At 40.0% G+C, this 17,572-nt stretch overlaps 2 protein-coding genes across 3 annotated transcripts; both read left to right on the forward strand.

Annotated features, from left to right (window-relative positions):
- Positions 1–210: 210 nt before the first annotated feature.
- LOC102703107 (trafficking protein particle complex subunit 8) lies at positions 211–11,831 on the forward strand. Of its 2 annotated transcripts, XM_006650636.3 has the most exons (28): positions 211–552; positions 681–775; positions 883–982; positions 1,462–1,566; positions 1,648–1,810; positions 2,035–2,155; positions 2,254–2,316; positions 2,629–2,709; positions 2,801–2,892; positions 2,976–3,126; positions 3,470–3,556; positions 4,426–4,545; positions 4,638–4,769; positions 4,870–4,967; positions 5,049–5,172; positions 5,258–5,365; positions 5,684–5,819; positions 6,619–6,729; positions 6,836–6,899; positions 7,025–7,097; positions 7,928–8,104; positions 8,178–8,288; positions 8,862–9,032; positions 9,117–9,272; positions 9,901–10,134; positions 10,247–10,402; positions 10,618–10,727; positions 10,815–11,831. In XM_006650636.3, exons 1-28 carry the CDS (start codon positions 393–395, stop codon positions 11,344–11,346), a joined length of 3,831 nt encoding a protein of 1,276 aa, XP_006650699.2. In that variant the 5' UTR covers positions 211–392; the 3' UTR covers positions 11,347–11,831. The 2 variants fall into 2 exon arrangements, with proteins under 2 accessions (XP_006650699.2, XP_015691045.1); XM_015835559.2 differs by lacking the exons at positions 211–552; positions 681–775; positions 883–982; positions 1,462–1,566 and having other exon boundaries at positions 1,776–1,810; positions 2,115–2,155; positions 2,232–2,316.
- Positions 11,832–16,046: 4,215 nt separating this feature from the next.
- LOC121053850 (syntaxin-121) lies at positions 16,047–17,552 on the forward strand. The gene has a single exon (XM_040521865.1). It carries the CDS (start codon positions 16,402–16,404, stop codon positions 17,392–17,394), a length of 993 nt encoding a protein of 330 aa, XP_040377799.1. The 5' UTR covers positions 16,047–16,401; the 3' UTR covers positions 17,395–17,552.
- Positions 17,553–17,572: the final 20 nt, after the last annotated feature.

A 17,572-nucleotide genomic window follows, 5' to 3' on the forward strand; every position in this document is an offset into this window, starting at 1 on the left:
TACAAACCCGCACGCAACCCTAGGCCTGGTTACGTCTCGGTCTCGCCCAGATTCCGGCCCATCCGCGTGCTTAAGCCTATCCAAACTGGGCCATAATGGGCTTGACCTTTTGGGCTTCCGGCTGCGGCCCACCAAACCCAGCCTCGCCTCCACACACATTCGAGCAGTCGAGCCAGCTACACGGTACGCGCAGTCGCCGTCTCCTCCTCCTCCTCCTCCCAGATCAGATCACCACCGGCGCGCCGCTTCCACCGCCGCCTCCCCCGTCGCCGGGGACCCTCTCCCGGCGACCCCCCTCCGCCGCCGGTGCCGGCGAAGGTGGGGATACCCTCTATAGTCGCCCCCCTAGATCGCGCTCCTGCCTGCGATTCGCTCCGTGGGTTTTTGGCGCGATGGATCCGCTCAGGAGCTACCTGGGGAGGCTCCTCCTCGAGGAGGTCACCCCGGTGGTGATGGTGCTGACCACCCCGCTCGCCGAGGCCGCTTGCCGCAAGAGCGGGCTCAGCCTCGTCGACATGCTCTCGCCCTTCTCCCTCTTCAAAAAAATCGATGGTGATGCACCTCCCCCCGTGCTAAATGCTTCAGATAATTGTGTGTGGCGCTCGTCGCATTTCCTTCGATTTAAGTTCTCTGGCCTCATGGGGATTGCCCTGTATCTGTGTGCGTGTCTGTCTGAGCAGTGCCAGTGCGGACAGCGAGTGACCAGCCTTACAGGCTGCAGATGTTTAAGATTCGGATGGTTTACGCTTCGGACGTCCGGAAGCAGGACTACGAGGTGATTCTCGAGCTTTCTGGAAGCTTCTGGGCTGTGTTGTAGACTTTTTCAGTAATTTGCCTATAGTTTATATGAATCTCTTGATGGCCCTGGCTGTATTGGAGCAGGCGACGGATGAGAGGATCAAGCCAATTGTTTCTGAGGCCAATGAGAGTGCTCTTCCAGATCTGCTTTCAGACCCACCACAGCTAGAAGATGTACTTAGCAGTGAGACCCCTTACTGCTTCTATTTAAACTCATTTTGTTATGTTCTAACCTGTGGACATATTTTTTACTTTGAGCAACATTATGGATCTGTAGTTGGAATTTTAGCCTTGCAAATTACTTAAAATAGTGTAATCTGATTGCCTTGATATTAGAAGCAAACTCTTCGGATGATAATTTTTTAGGCTATAGTTTTGTGCTGATAGTGGAAATACCTTAACAAAGCGATTGCACTGAAGCAGCATGTGAGTTATATTATGGATAGTTCAAATTTCCTGTGAATGGTGTGGTTATGCAATGTGTTTCTCGGTGGTTGTGAGTGTAAATAACAAGGAATCTTTAGGTGGTTACAAACATAGTGTTTCTTCACTTGTGTCTTGTCTTAGAGTTAATTGATATGGGACCGAAATAATAGGATTATTGTTCCTTGTTGGCTCGATGCATCTTACTTATGGTTCTTTTCTTTTTGCTCTTAATTGCAGAGCCTGAGGCTGAGCTGTGCCCCTTGTGGATTAGGAAATTTAATAGAGCTCTAATGCGGACACTGTCATTTTCAGAACATGAAACATTCGACCACCCTGTGGCATGTAAGATTTGGTACTTTCATCTTATTTGGTGTTTGTTTTTTGCAGGATATGTTCTGCTCATGCTTTGACTATTGTTGACAGGTCTGTTGGTTGTATCATCGAAGGACACAGAACCGATCAGCAAATTTGTTGATCTCTTCAACACAAATCAGTTGCCTTCTCTTTTAAACGAAGGCGTAATGGATCCCCAGATTCTTAAGCACTATCTTATACTTCATGATAAACAAGATGGCCCACAAGAGATGTATATTCTTCACTCAGTTGTTATGTTGTAGCACATGCTTGCTAACATTAGTTTTTCTCACATAGCCTACCAACCTGTTACTAATGCATATGTTCTCAGTCATAGAGTGCTCTCTAGCCAAACAATGACATAGAGTGTCACATGCCAAATCCCAACATTTTATAATGTCATGTAGGCAATTTCCATTTACTTCTGCTGACCTATTTTTTCTTCTTTTGGTGAAGAGCTATAAATATCTTAGCAGAAATGAAGAGCACTCTTGGTTTGAATGATTGTAAATTGTTGTGTATTAATTCTTCTACAGAAGCAGATGGTGTAGATGCTGAGGATTCATGGTTACCTTATGTAAGTACAGTGAATTACTTCAGATCAAACTGCGTTAGCATTTACATAGTGCAGCAGATATGCAATCTACTTACAGTATTTTCTCGACTAAAATACAGAAATCTTATGGCTTGCACAACCAAGAAGGAGCTTGCTGGCTTAACATGGATGATTTGAATGAGGTATTGCCAAATTTGATGAAATATTATGTCATATGCTTATCCATCAAATTTCCTGGGCACAGAGTGTCGTGAAAGTATTGTCTAACACTTTGTAGCACCTAATGTAGCCTTCTTGGTAGTTATTACTCAAGCGTATTCAAGGTTTTTATGGGCATTGATGAAATGAAGATCAAATGGATATTTTTTGTAGTTTTCTAGTTCTAGATCAATGGACTTTAGTTATTCCTCTGTGGTATCCAGGAAAACATGCAATCATTGTTTTCTGAGAGCCACTGTACAGTATACTTATTAGATAAGCTTTTTGTTTGTCAGATAAAGGACTTCATGCAAGATTTGGCTTCTAATCATATAATCCCCTACATGGAGCAAAAGATCCGTGTCCTCAATCAGCAGGTATGTTCTTTATTTAATTACCTTTTTACCTCTTTTAACAAGATTAACAATTCTGTTTCTGAAAAGAATAACAATATGAAGCATCTTCTAGGTAGCTACAACAAGGAAGGGCTTTAGGAATCAAATAAAGAACTTGTGGTGGAGAAAAAGAGATGATGTACCAGAAGCTTCAAATGGCCCAATGCAAGTGATTACTTATAACAACTTACCTTTTTCACTATGTAAAAATCCTGTAGTTTGCTGTAATAACTATTTTTTATTAACAGGTACACGTTCACCTCCATAGAGTCACAGATTAGAGTTCTAGGTGACTATGCTTTCATGTTACGGGACTACGAGCTTGCTTTGTCTAATTATAGATTACTCTCAACGGATTATAAGCTTGATAAAGCTTGGAAGCGCTTTGCTGGTGTACAGGTGCTTTAAACTATTTTTAACTTCTCGCCTCGATTACATATGACATGTAGCTTATGTAGTGTTCTTGCGTTTGAAATAAGGTAACAATCAAGCTGGCAATTCTTTAAGGAATATCCTGGTACCATGCTATTTTAACAGCCTAACACATGCTCTCCAAACATGAGTATAGGCCTTACTTACTTGTACAATGTATCAAAATCATATTGTATGCTTCCGACTTCAAAGCACAAGGTTGCTCAATTCTTTTGAACGATCGATTGATTACTGAAGCAAAGTTTGAGTACAGTGGCCAAATATTCAACTAGGTAATCACTCCATGAAAATGTGTGTGTATCTCTTGCAGGAAATGAGTGGCCTGTGCTATTTCATGTTGGACCAGTCAAGGAAGGATGCTGAATATTGCATGGATAGTGCATTCAGTACATATCTGGTATTCATCTTTTAAGTCCACTTTTAGTTTCTCAGACATAATTAAATAGTTTATTCCAAATTGTTGCCTAGCATGTTAGCTCCATCAATATAATGTCTTCTGTGTATTATTCAATATGTCATACACAAAGTGAAAAGGATTTCATATCCAATTTTGCATTAAGCAGTTTTCCATGCATATTACTCCCTCCGTCCCAAAATAAGTCTCATCTTTCTAGTTCAAATTTGAACTAGAAAAATGGGATTTATTTTGGGACAGAGGGAGTATAATACAGCTAGATCTGATTTTCAGGACTTTTAATATAAACATTGTCTTAGCAAGGAGTCGTGCAAGAATTTTCAGGATTTTTCTTGCATCGTATGTCATTGATCTTGCTGTGCAAATGCTAAAGTTCGTTCTTGCATTGTTTTATAGGCATCCATATGATATCAACAGTAGACTTGGTTATTTTATGGAGTTCCATAGTCCCTAAATTCCTGGTGTGCTCTTTTCTCATCTAAGCAATTTTCTAGATTCGTTCTTACCCCAATCAGTGTTCTTAACCTAGCACTGTTCCAATTCAAGTTGGAATCAGTGGCGTCTCTAGGGTAGATGACTTCCTTTATTCCCATTGTTTCTGGGAGGTGATATTGCGTGCTTTGTGGCATAGAATCAAGAAAGTCTGAAACTAGATATTCAGGAATTGAAGAATGCATAATTTACATTTAAGGACTATAAAAGGGCAAAAAGATTCCAAATAACTAATGCTAATCTCATGTGTTATTTCACTTTTAAAGTTAATTAAATTGGAACAATTGATATCCTTTGTGCTTCTCTGCTCTCTCTTGGTATTGCTGTCGACCTCTCATTCATTATATTCGTATTTACAGAGAATCGGGTCTTCTGGGAAGAGAAATGCTACTAGATGTGGCCTTTGGTGGGCAGAAATGCTTAAAACAAAAGGACAGTATAGGGAGGCATCGAGTGTATATTACCGAGTTTCTAATGAGGTGAGCATACATTGATAGAATTTCTAGTCATGTTTTTGCAGGAAGAGTTTTTAGTTTGTTACATATCACTGATGGAATTTTCTACTACTCAGGAACCTTCATTGCATTCTGCTGTACTGCTTGAGCAAGCTGCTTGTTGCTATTTATTATCTAAACCACCTATGCTTCGGAAGTATGGATTTCACCTAGTCTTAGCTGGAAATAGTTATTACGTATCTGATCAGGTGTACTAAAATTATTTTCTTCTGTAATATTTGATAAATGCTTTAGAAGTTAATTTTATCTGTATTACTTGAATCTGATCATTTCAATTTTTGAGTGCAGAAGCAACATGCTGTTCGGGCATACAGAAATGCTCTGTTTGTTTACAAACAACATCCTTGGAGTTATATCAATGATCATGTGCATTTTAATGTTGGAAGGTAGTCGTGTGTTTTAGCTCCTGCCATGTATTTTTTTTGTTGTCTATATACTATTTATCAGCTCTGGTGACTGTAAATTAGGTGGTATGGAGTGCTTGGGATATTTGATGTAGCCATAAAGCACTTGCTGGAGATCATTGCTTGCAGCCATCAGTCACTGACGACACAAAACATGTTCCTCAATGACTTTTTCCATTTTGTTCAGGTTCTTAACCAGCCCCAAACTGTGCTCTCACTTTGCTGAACCGAACTTCTATCGCGATATTCATTTTCTTTTTTTTAATCAACAGAGCATGGGGAAGAAATTTGATGTTTACAAGCTTCAACTTCCTGCTATCAACATGTCATCACTTAGAGTTATATATGAGGATCATCGTACTTATGCATCGGACGCAGATGTAAGTGCATTTCAGCTTCTGTAGGACTATATGTAGTTTATTTACCATTGAGTTTTCTGGGAGTAATCAGACATTGACCTATGATATTTTTGCCCTTCTATTCTAATAGAATATATCTTATTTCTTATTGCTACTAAAACTATTTGGAAAAAAAGAGATCAAAATAAATTGATGCATTGAGCATTTCTGATCTAGAAGACTAAATAATAACAGTGAGATTCAACCAGACTTTGTTTTTAACAATAACTGGATCTATCTTTGTGCTCTAGAAATTAAAGCACTCTAATTCTAACTTGTATCAGTTGTCTTCAATAACAGGTTAATGTTAGTGAAAGCATTTGGCAGGAACTGGAGGAAGAAATGATCCCATCATCATCTGTTGTTAGAACTAACTGGCTGGACAAATCTCCTGATTTGAGAAAATACAAGGATTCTTGTGTTTGTGTTGTGGGAGGTAATCCATCATCTATATCGATAAAACTGCTCCTTAGCGGATCAACTGAACTTCATCTGAATTTTCCTGGAGTTAAGCTGTTTTCATCTTGGAATCAGCAATAAGTCGGCATAGTAAATCCAAATCATTAGCCATGGACTCATGGGGCGTATCTAACGCAGCTTGAGTGTAATTGTGGAAGCTTTCCACATGGACCATTGGATGAGATGAACAGACCAGTTTGGGTGACTCTCATATCCCCTTTATCTGTTGGAAATTATTAATTCCAAGCATGTTTGCACATGTGTTTTGACTGATGCCAAATGAATATACTATATGATATAGAGTCCAAAATGCAAGCAATAATATTGATCAAAACTAAGAGGTATAAATAGATGGCTTCATATGACAAATCAACCACTTACATTACATATGCACATTCCTGAAGAATGGAAGTTTCCTGAAAAAAAGATTTTGCAAAGAACACATATGTCTATATCTATATTTATGCAGCCCCAAAAAATCTTGAGATGGGTGGTGGGTGCAGAGAGTGCCGTCATCCCCAGCTTTTTATTTTAAAAGAGTATAAGATTAGGTCTCCCTTCTCATGACCCAGTAGGATCTGATCCGTCACATTGAACAGTCCAAATGGGAGTTTGTGTGATTGCAGCCACATATGAGTTTAAACTGGATTCGCCCCTGGTCACTTTAAAGAGTTAAGGATTAATTTGTCAAGCATAGAGACTGACGAACAGTAGAGGGAAACATGGACATATCTTATGTATAGTGTTTTGAATTATTGTTTTTTTGTCACTTGCAGAAGCAGTAAAAGTGCGCATTGAGCTTAGGAATCCTCTACAAATTCCGGTTACTGTTTCTTGCATCTCTCTTATATGTCAGCTTTCCAGCAGTTTGGATGCTTCAAGTGCTGGTATCCTTTTCTTTTTCCCCTGAGCTAAAATTTTATCTTAAGAACCCCATATCCGGAGAAATTATGTTGATAATTGATTTCTTTGTTGGATGGCATTACTGTGCAGAGAATATTGTGTTGACTAAAGATGCTGGCGAAGATATTTCTAACACAAGGCCTGCAATATCAACGTAATATCTTTTTTTTTGTCTAATTACTGAGGGTCTGAGCCTCTGAGGCTTTATTTATGTATATTTCTTTAATTTTATTATTAATTCTCATGGTTGCCAATGATTTTTCTGGTTTACCACTACAGATCTGAGGATGATGGGAATAATTTCACAGTGTCAAAACTGGACATTGTGTTAGGAGGAAGTGAAACGAAAAGTGTATGCCCTCTGTCATTTCATTTTACTCAGTATTATGCTTCTTACAAAAGTAAATTTAATTTCTACCCTTGGTAAAATAGTTTGCTGCTAGTCTGTTTGTAACCTTCTTATTGATCCATGGTATATTTAGGAAAGCTTTATGTCATTATGTGTCAATTTGTCATTGGTCCTCTATGCTGATGAGGTTTCAATCTATAACTCCCTACCGACTGGTTATTATGAAGCCGATAGTATTTCTATTCAGTACTATCTGCATTTTATCTTTTGACTTGACATTGCTTCAAGCTATTCATACTTGTGACTTTCCTTAGGCTGCGTTCGGCCACCCCAGTAAGTTATCTAACCTCTTTCGTTTTCCGCGCACACGCTTCCCAAACTGTTAAATGGTGTATTTTTTGCGAAAATTTTCTATAGGAAAGTTATTTTAAAAATCATATTATTCTATTTTATATTTTTAATAATTAATAATTAATTAATCATGTACTAATCTATTACTACGTTTTCCGCGCCAGATAACTAACCCCTTCCCCCTTCCTACCGAACACAGCCTTAGTTTAATTTGCATTTACTTCAAATTATGAAGTCTGATGTTATAAATTATAATAGACCAATAATGACATGAGGCAATATACTTAATTGTCTCATGTCCTAGTTATACATAGTTTAACTGATAATTGTAGAAGTACTCATATGCGTGCATTAAAGGGTTCTTTGAGTTCTTAGTTGAGAAGTACCTTTCTCCCTTTTTTTCATATATATATATATAGGTGTTGTTTGCATTATCAGTAACATATCAAGATAATAACCGGTTCCCCTTCCAACTCTCTTAGGTACAACTTGAAGTTACTCCAAAAGTTGAAGGTATCCTGAAGTTACTGGGGATACGGTGGACGCTCTCAGATTTATTAGTAGGCTATCAATACTTTGAATTTGACACAAAAAGGAAAACTAAGAAAGGGAAAAGGGGGCCTCGTCGTTCTTTGAGCGGCAACCTGATTGTAATCAAGGTTCTGACTTCTCCAGTTCTCGCTTTCACATATTTTGTTCTGAGATAAGTGAGTGACTTTAATTTGTTTCCAGGGTTTACCTAAGCTTATGGGGTGTATTGATCACTTGCCAACAAATGCATTTGCTGGTGATTTACGGCTGCTCAAGCTGAATCTGAGAAACCATTCAGATTATGCTGTGAAGGTCCAAATTATATCTTCTACCACTCTCTTCCTTTCTTTTTCAGTAAATTGAAATGGTTTAACAAGGTTTGCTCAAATGAGCAATATTTTTCAAGCAAATGTAATGGTAATACACATTTTGAACCAACTGCTACAAAACCACACTTTCAAGGAAGGTTTTCAGAAAACATGTTCTTCGAAACCACAAAACTACCCTTTTATGAATTGACACAAGTTAGACTTCTGACAATCTGGGACAATTTGTGAGGCAAACATGGTAATGTATGCGCCATTTGTACCACACACTACCATGGTCCATGGATGACCTTCTGGTTGATGTGACAAAGGTAGAGTGGAGTAGCCCAAGGCATATAGCCCCCTTGATGCCATGCCATTAGGATGACATTTGACAAGATGTTACTTGGCCTTCGTAGAAATTTTCTTGGTCACCATGTTAGGCAGATGTTACCATTTGTTACTTACATATGGGCCTAATTTGGTCACAGTAAGTTGAGAGTTTTGTGATGGTCTTATAAGTTATGTAATTCTTTCAGCAGCTTGTTTTGTGCTAATGATTTCCAATCTTGTACTGCAGAACATAAAGATGAAGTTTAGCCACCCAAGATTTGTAATTCCTGGTGATTTATCAGAAGTTGATCTCGAGTTTCCCCAATGCTTAAGAAAACATATACAATCAGAAATTAATACTGTGCCAACAAAACGTACTCATGAAGGTTTCAAGGGTTTGCTCTTTGCATTTCCTCAGGTGAGTTGGCTCAAGCACTGCTCTTTTCTATTCTGCAAAACTCCAATCTTCAGTCTACAATTATTTTCTGTACTCTCTTGCCAGGATATTAAAATTCAAGGAGGAGCCACGTTCTCCTGGCCTGTTTGGTTCCATGCTGCAACTCCTGGAAACTTTTCTCTTTATACATCTCTGTATTATGAAATGGAGAGTCCAAGTGACATAACTTATAGAACATTACGCATGCACTACAATATTGAGGTAATGGCTCGTGCTTGTATTTGAATACATGTTTTTTTTTGGTCAAGTTCAGTAAAATCAAACACCTAAGGGCCTATTCGTTTTGGAGGAAAAACAAAGGATTGGATTCCTATAAAAACCATTCGGTTTGTATGAATGAAGTCTAGGAAAACCAAAGTAATTTTTTCTTTCCTACAACTTGTAGAGAGAAAATATAGAAAATTTCCATCCACTCAAACCTCTTGGAAAAATTCCTATAGATTGATGTGGGCATGCATTCCTATTCCTATTCCTGTAATTTTCCTATTCACATGTATTAAAATTCCTCTAGACGGAATGGCCCCTAAATGTGAAGTTGAGGGTTGTAAGTGGATTCTTAGCAAAGTTCAAGGTAGTAGAGGGGGTGGTAAATGAACATACTCAAAACTGGAAATAGCTACTAGGAAATAGCTGTATCTTTAATTACACGAAACTAACTACTAAAACAGGATTGCCATGTTCCACAACGGAGTGGGCCAATTAAAATAGTTGAAAGGAAGTGATGGGTTTTATTCCTTTTTAACTCTTAAGTAGCTTTTTGCATAAGGTTTTTTATCAGCACATATACCTCTGGTGTAACTTTTCATCTCTAAACAATTCTTATCTGTAGGTTTTTCCATCACTTGATGTATCCTTTGCTATAAAAATGTGCTCGTCAAAATTGAAAGAGTACATTGTGCGCATGGACGTCCTGAACAGGACTCCCTCAGAGTCATTTGGGCTTCATCAATTGTCATGCAATGACAATAAATGGGCAATTTCAACGCTGCCTTTATGTGATTCTATCAGCTCTGTTGAAACAGTGTCAGCAAATCAGGCTATCTCGAGCTTCTTCAAGATAAAGGTATATACTTGTCGCATACCTTGTCCCCCAATTCTATAGTTTCTTTTTCTGCTCATTAAATCGCTAGAGTTTGACACTGTATTTTTTTTTCCAATGCATCCTCTTTTTCCAGGATTTAGGGGCAAATTCTTGTAAAGAGGCTGAAGATAGTTGTAGAAGTGATATGCTTTTATCTTGTGAGGGCGGCACTGAGGAATTTGATGTTTCTCGATCTCCTATCACTGATTTCCATTGTCAAGAGAGATACCAACAGGGAAGATTGGCTAAGGTGAGTGCTGCTAAAGACTATAAAAACATTTGCACGCACTTGGTGTTACTTTTTCCAGCTGTCAAGGATTTCTTACCCTAACCTTTAAGCTGGAATCAACAAAATTTGGGCCTGAAAAATGACAAGTGATTGGATGCATCTGTTTTTATTTTCATACAATTTACTATCACTTAATCAAATGATGACATACATATATTGGTTTTATCACTGTCCAGGGGCCATGCGACCTTCTTGATTTTATTCTGATCTCGAAAGCAGTAGGTGGTAACTATTCCAAGTCAAAACAAGACGTTCAACTACTTTCTCATCATGTCTGCCATTGCAGGTAAGTGGTAGAACATAAAACCTTTGTTAGGACAGTTTCTGTTGGGCTCTGGACTTTCATGTGCTGATCCCATCTGCTGTTTGTCAGTGCTCTCGACCAGAGTCCTATATGGTGGTTTATGGAAGGACCTAGAACAGTTACTCATGATTTCTCAAAGTCTTACTGTGAAGCTAACATCCAGTTGGTAATTCACAATTCTGGGCAACATGATACTTCAGTGAGAATAGTTACTTTTGACAGTTTGACAGATAAAAGGACAACTGTCAATTTGCAAGATTCTAACAGTAATCAGGGTGGATGGTATGATGTATCATTGGAAAATGACATTAAAGCTATCTCTACTGCCAAGGGGACACATTATCAGAAACAACCATCGGATAGCATTTCACCTTATGTTTGGTCTTCATTGAGTTGTGCTCAAGTTGACTTGAAACCTGACACTTCTGCTAAAGTTCCTCTAAAAGCATGCATATTTATGCCTGGAACATACAACTTTTCAAACTATCAGTTGCATTGGAAAGTGCATTCATCTGAGGTTGGACAAGTGGATGAAAATGAAAGAACAGGTGGTGGCCAAGGGCATCCTTTTTATGTCACTGTTCTTCAGGATGCTCAATGAAGTGCAGGGAAGGATGGTGCGAGACACCTCTGAAGAAACTCAGTCCTTGGTTGCTTGAGGATGTACAATCCGACCAACCCAACCAGTGGGGACTGGTGAGCGGGTGAAGATATGTACCTGTAAGTTCCCACTTGAGTATAGAATATGAATATACATGGATTCCAGCTGATACTAGCACAGTTATACAAGTTCTTTTCAAGGGTAATTCTGGCGATTAGATGTATACCATTGTTGGTGAAATTTTGGTGCTAGGAAGGATGCAGACAACAAAGCTTTTGTTTCCAAATTGTTGCTGTAGCCTATAGGCTCTTGTAAATCCTTTTCATCTTTGAGACAACTCGCAGATGCAGTATCTGTCCATATTTTTCAATCATCTGATATTCTTTCCCCGTATGAGGACGCTCCACGGGCGGCAGTTTTGGCTTTGTGATGTTCATCATATAGTGTTGCTTATTTTAAATGCCAGATTGTATTCTGTTGTTTCACTCCGGTTGGTTTAGGCCCTGTTTCTTTCGGTTTAAGATTATTATAATCTGATTATTATAATCTAGATTATTACGTTAGATTATTATAAACTGTGAGTTGTTTCTTTTCTGAATTATTAGAGTTTAGATTTTGGGTTTGCAAGTTTAAAAAGGAAGTGGGTGGCATGGTGGGTAATTTTTCACCCAATAAGCTAGAAAAAGCTAACTTATCAGATTATAATAAGCTGGGCTCTAGATTATAATAAACTAATTCAATAAGTTATCTGTTTTTTTAGTTTACTCCTAATAATCTGGATTATAATAATCTTAAGCTGAAAAAAAACAGGGCCTTAATTCATTTGCCTTCTGTAGCGGGTAACGTGTAACTCTACATTTTCCAAGTAGTGGTTCAGCTAACTCGATATAAACCGCGAAAAACGTAGTTGTGCCTTTTGACATCATAGCATATTGTTTCTTTTGTGGATTTAATGAACCGATAGCATATTCGCCTGTACAAGGCCAGCCCTGATTTTGTGCAGCCGATTACTTGTAGCAACAGATTGTATCCTTCTAGCATTCAGCTGCTGCACTGGTGAGGCTGTGTTCTTTTACCGGATTTTTCCTCGGCTTTTACGAGCCCACTTCTTGAATAGCTGAGTGGTGTGTTTTTTTTAAAAAAAAGTTTTTATATACAAATTTATTATCTTATATTTCTAAATTAGATTTTTTTTACTTTACTGTACTTAATTTTTTTATTCAAACCATGGAATAGCTATAAAAAAATAGATGATCTTTCGTCCTGTAGTAACAAAAAACGTAGAGTCCTACCAAATCCATCAGTTGCTAGAAGTTATAGCGGTGTAGCCTCAACAAGATGCAGGGGGTGATGGTTGGTCTTTTCAATTAAATGATATATTTATGAATAAAAATAATTTATGAATAAAATTATATATATATATATTTTGTTCGCAATATAAAATACAAAGCTGCAAAATAAACTAATATAAAAAACTCTAAATTTTACTCTAAATTTAAAGTTAAAAAATCAAATTTGGCTTATCGACGAAAGCGAGAAGATGTGATCGTCGGTTACACCAGGCTCACAAAGCAAAAGAGAGAGGTCAATGGAGAGAGAGTACATGACATATTCACGTAGTACTTCATAGTGCTTCCATTTCTGTTGGATTAAAATAAGCTGAATTAATTTGGTCACACGCAATACAAGGTAAGCTATTAAGAGCGAGACTAATATAGCTGTAGTTTTCTCTCGCCCACCTATATAATAGTTAGCTCTTTATTATTAATGTGTGGTCTATATGTCTCTCTCACAGAGTTATTTGTCTTGTGCCTGAGCTGGTTATAAGCTTACAGTCTACTTCTACTCACTCTCCTCCCCTCTCTCTTCCACATCAGTATTTAGCTGACTTATAGTCTGCTATTATACTTACTCTAACACATGATTGATTATGTATTATAATTTTTTATATAAAATTTGCTTCAGAATCATAAATAAACTAACTTCATGTTTAAAATAATTAATGTGTGATTAGTTACGCGTTAATGATTTGTCTTGTTTAACGTGAATAAACTATTTTATTACAACAGTTTTAATAGTATATCTAGCTATATGTATGTGCCACATCTATAGTTAATTATATAGGCAGAGCATATAATCGTTGGCTATTGACACAATAAACGAAATATTTTATTACAGTAATATATTCCAACCATAACCTCTTATTTACATGTGTTGGCCTATCATATATATTATAGGTGAGCCTTATTTTATTAGAGCATGTGTGTGTGCAGTTGGCTACTATTTAACTAGAAATGAGAAAAAATTTGAAAAAAGTTTCATGTCAAATATTTGACCGGATGTCAGAAGGGGGGTTTGGACACGAATGAAAAAATGAATTTCACGGCTAGCCTAAAAACCGCGAGACGAGTCTTTTGAGCCTAATTAATCCATCATTAGCACATATTGGTTACTGTAGCACTTATGGCTAATCATAGACTAATTAGGCTCAAAAGACTCGTTTCAAGATTTCTTCCATAAATGTACAATTAGTTTTTTTTATCTATGTTTAATGCTTTATTTAGATGTCAAAAATTCGATGTGATGTTTTTAGAAAAAAAATTTATGGCTAATCATCACTTGGAAGTTGATGGATGGAGGCCATGACGCACTGACGCCTTGTTTGCTGGTATTGTAGTAGTTCTAGACGAGTTCTTTTGAAATGTGATAGCAACTGTAATAAGGATATGCCCGGCAACTATAAGAATGTCACGTAAGATTAGATGTTTATCTGGAGAGGAGAATTGAGGAGAGAGATTTCCTAAAAAAAATTTTCAAAAACATGCTTTATTTAGATGTCTAAAAATTCGATGTGATGTTTTTGAAAAAAAATTTAAAAAATCTCTCTCCTCAATTCTCCTCTCCAGATAAACATCTAATCTTATGTGACATTCTTATAGTTGACGGGCATATCCTTATTACAGTTGCTATCACATTTCAAAAGAACTCGTCTAGAACTACTACAATACTAGCAAACAAGGCGTCAGTGCGTCATGGCCTCCATCCATCAACTTCCAAGTGATGATTAGCCATAAAGTTTTTTTCTAAAAACATCGCATCGAATTTTTGGACATCTAAATAAAACATTAAACATATATAAAAAAAAACTAATTGCACAGTTATGGAAGAAATCTTGAGACGAGTCTTTTGAGCCTAATTAGTCTATGATTAGCCATAAGTGCTACAGTAACCAATATGTGCTAATGACGGATTAATTAGGCTCAAAAGATTCGTCTCGCGGTTTCTAGGCTAGCCGTGAAATTCATTTTTTCATTCGTGTCCGAAAACCCCTTCCAACATTCTGTCAAACGTTCGATGTGATGTTTTTATCAAAAAAAAATTTGAGAACTAAACACCACCTAAATATACATGTGGACGTGGGGCAATCAAAAGGCGTCACCTCCTTGTGATCGATCGATCGAGGGGCCGGTCAGCGCTGCCGCCTTGGGTTGGCCTCACCCGGTTTGGTTCCTTGTAGTATAGCGACGGCGAGCAGAATTGTGCAGTGGTTCATCCATGATTGGCAGTTTGGCATGTGAGATAACTCACCCAGCGATGGACGACGACCGGTACCTACCCGGCAAGTAGCATAAACGAACTCTGCAACTGATGGATTGTTATGGATTGAATTACTATTAATCAGTAGAGTATTACACTATTTTTCTTCTATTGTCATGGTCAAGTCAAGCGGCACACTTGCGCAGGTGGTGTTGCTCCGGTTGATCCGGTCAGAAACGACCAGCTGAATGATCGCCTACGCCTTGTGGCTGATGCCATCAATTTCCAATCTAAACATTTGTTAATATTTAATTGCATGATATGATGTTTACAAATTGCAATGACATTAATAAGCTTGTCTAGCTCCGTTTGATCTTCAAATGAAATGAAGGAACACCCATTTCAACATTTTCAGAAGATTGAATTATTCTCAGAACACTCATGTGATATCAATACTTGAGATGGCAAGTGATGATTCTGCACCCATCTCTCACGCCCCCGTTAACTCTATGTTTTTTAAAAAATCAATCATCTCATCAACTCTTTCCCTAGGTGATTGTTTAGGTTATTCATAAAAGTCCAAACGGCAGATTTATAAATAAAAAATAATTTGTGGAGAACTTTTTTATATACGTATTTTTAACGATCTAAAAGTTAAAAGTTAAAAGTTAAGACTAAAAATTAAACTACAATAAAACCTTAAAATCTACTCTAAATTTAAGGTAAAAAAGCTAAAAATCTAAGATCCTATTTAGTTCCTAAATTTTTTTTCTAAAAACATCACATCAAATTTTTGAACATCTAAATAAAACATTAAAACTAATTACACAGTTACGGAGAAAATCGTGAGCTGAATCTTTTAAGCCTAATTAGTGCATGATTAGCCATAAGTGCTATAGTAACCAACATGTGCTAATGATGGCTTAATAGATTCGTCTCATAGTTTTTAGGCGGATTCTAAAATTTGTTTCGTAATTAAACTACGTTTAATACTCTAAATATATATATGACCGTCCGCGTTGATGTTGCCCCTCTCCTAAAAACTTTTAGGAACTAAACGGTGCCTAACTGGTAATAACGATCAGAAACGAAAATAGAGGTCTCTTGACGAAGAAAGTATGAACCCTTTGTGTTTGAAAACTATCACATCTGGCCATCTGGGCACTACAGGCCGGCGCCACGGCGCGCCCGCCACACGCCACCGCGTGATCGAGCGCGGCGCGAGCACGAGCGAGAGGCCCTCGTCTCGTCTGTGCGCGCGCGCGACGCCACGGCCGTCTCCTTCCTTCCTCCCACCTTCCTCGCCGCGCGCCACCTCACGTCGCCATTTCAACTCCACCTCGCGTCGCGTGAACGGGAGACCTCCTCCCCGACCCCTTCAACTCCGCGTCCCCCACCTCCCCCTCCCCCTCTCTATTTCTTACTCCTCCTCCCCCTCGCCCTCCCCCCGATCGATCCAAGAAACCGGAGCTAGCCGAGCCCGATCTTGTGTGGGGAGGGGCGAGTGGTGCTGCAGCCATGAATAGCCTCTTCTCTAGCTCGTGGAAGCGCGCCGGCGGCGGCGGCGGGGACATAGAGTCCGGCGGCGGGGTGGAGATGGCGCCGCCGCCGGGGGCGGCGGCGGGGGCGAGCCTGGACAGGTTCTTCGAGGACGTGGAGTCGATCAAGGACGAGCTCCGCGACCTGGAGCGGATCCAGCGGTCGCTCCACGACGGCAACGAGGGGGGCAAGTCGCTGCACGACGCGGCGGCGGTGCGCGCGCTCCGGGCGCGGATGGACGCCGACGCCGCGGCGGCCATCAAGAAGGCCAAGGTGGTGAAGCTCCGGCTCGAGTCGCTCGACCGCGCCAACGCCGCCAACCGCTCCGTCCCCGGCTGCGGCCCGGGGTCCTCCACCGACCGCACGCGCACGTCCGTCGTCGCCGGCCTCCGCAAGAAGCTCCGCGACTCCATGGAGGCCTTCTCCTCCCTCCGCGCCCGCATCTCCTCCGAGTACAGGGAGACCGTCGCGCGGCGGTACTTCACCGTCACCGGCGAGCAGCCCGACGAGGCCACCCTGGACAACCTCGCCGAGACGGGCGAGGGGGAGCGGCTCCTGCAGCGCGCGATCGCCGAGCAGGGCCGCGGCCAGGTGCTCGGCGTGGTGGCCGAGATCCAGGAGCGGCACGGCGCCGTCGCGGAGCTGGAGCGCAGCCTGCTCGAGCTCCACCAGGTGTTCAACGACATGGCCGTCCTGGTGGCTGCGCAGGGGGAGCAGCTCGACGACATCGAGACCCACGTCGGCCGCGCCCGCTCCTTCGTCGACCGCGGCCGCGAGCAGCTGCAGGTGGCGCGCAAGCACCAGAAGAGCACCCGCAAGTGGACCTGCATCGCCATCATCATCCTGCTCGTCCTCATCCTCGTCGTCGTCCTCCCCATCGTGCTCAAGTTCGTCAACAACAACAACAGCAGTAGCCCGTCGCCGTCGCCACGGACCCCGTCGCCGCCGGCCCCGCCGCCGCCGTCGGCATGATGGCAAATCTAGTACACCTTGAGTTCACACTTCATATAGAGAGGATTCCTTTTGTTCTCGTATTTTTCATAAGAGTTCTTCACGATTGTAATTACTCTGTATGATACTATGATTAGTTGATTGTCTTGATTACTATACATATCCGCCATTTTTCTAAAGATCATTGCATTTGAATTTG

This window comes from Oryza brachyantha, chromosome 3, assembly GCF_000231095.2.
Source record: "Oryza brachyantha chromosome 3, ObraRS2, whole genome shotgun sequence".
In the NCBI taxonomy this organism is placed as follows: Eukaryota; Viridiplantae; Streptophyta; class Magnoliopsida; order Poales; family Poaceae; genus Oryza; species Oryza brachyantha.

Bases quoted from the DNA above. Each gene is read 5' to 3' on its own strand.
- LOC102703107 (XM_006650636.3), top strand. From the start codon at position 393: ATGGATCCGCTCAGGAGCTACCTGGGGAGGCTCCTCCTCGAGGAGGTC. The intron at 7,098-7,927 runs GTATGCCCTCTG...CAACTCTCTTAG, and splicing joins GAGGAAGTGAAACGAAAAGT to GTACAACTTGAAGTTACTCC. The intron at 10,728-10,814 runs GTAAGTGGTAGA...GCTGTTTGTCAG, and splicing joins CATCATGTCTGCCATTGCAG to TGCTCTCGACCAGAGTCCTA.
- LOC121053850 (XM_040521865.1), top strand. From the start codon at position 16,402: ATGAATAGCCTCTTCTCTAGCTCGTGGAAGCGCGCCGGCGGCGGCGGC.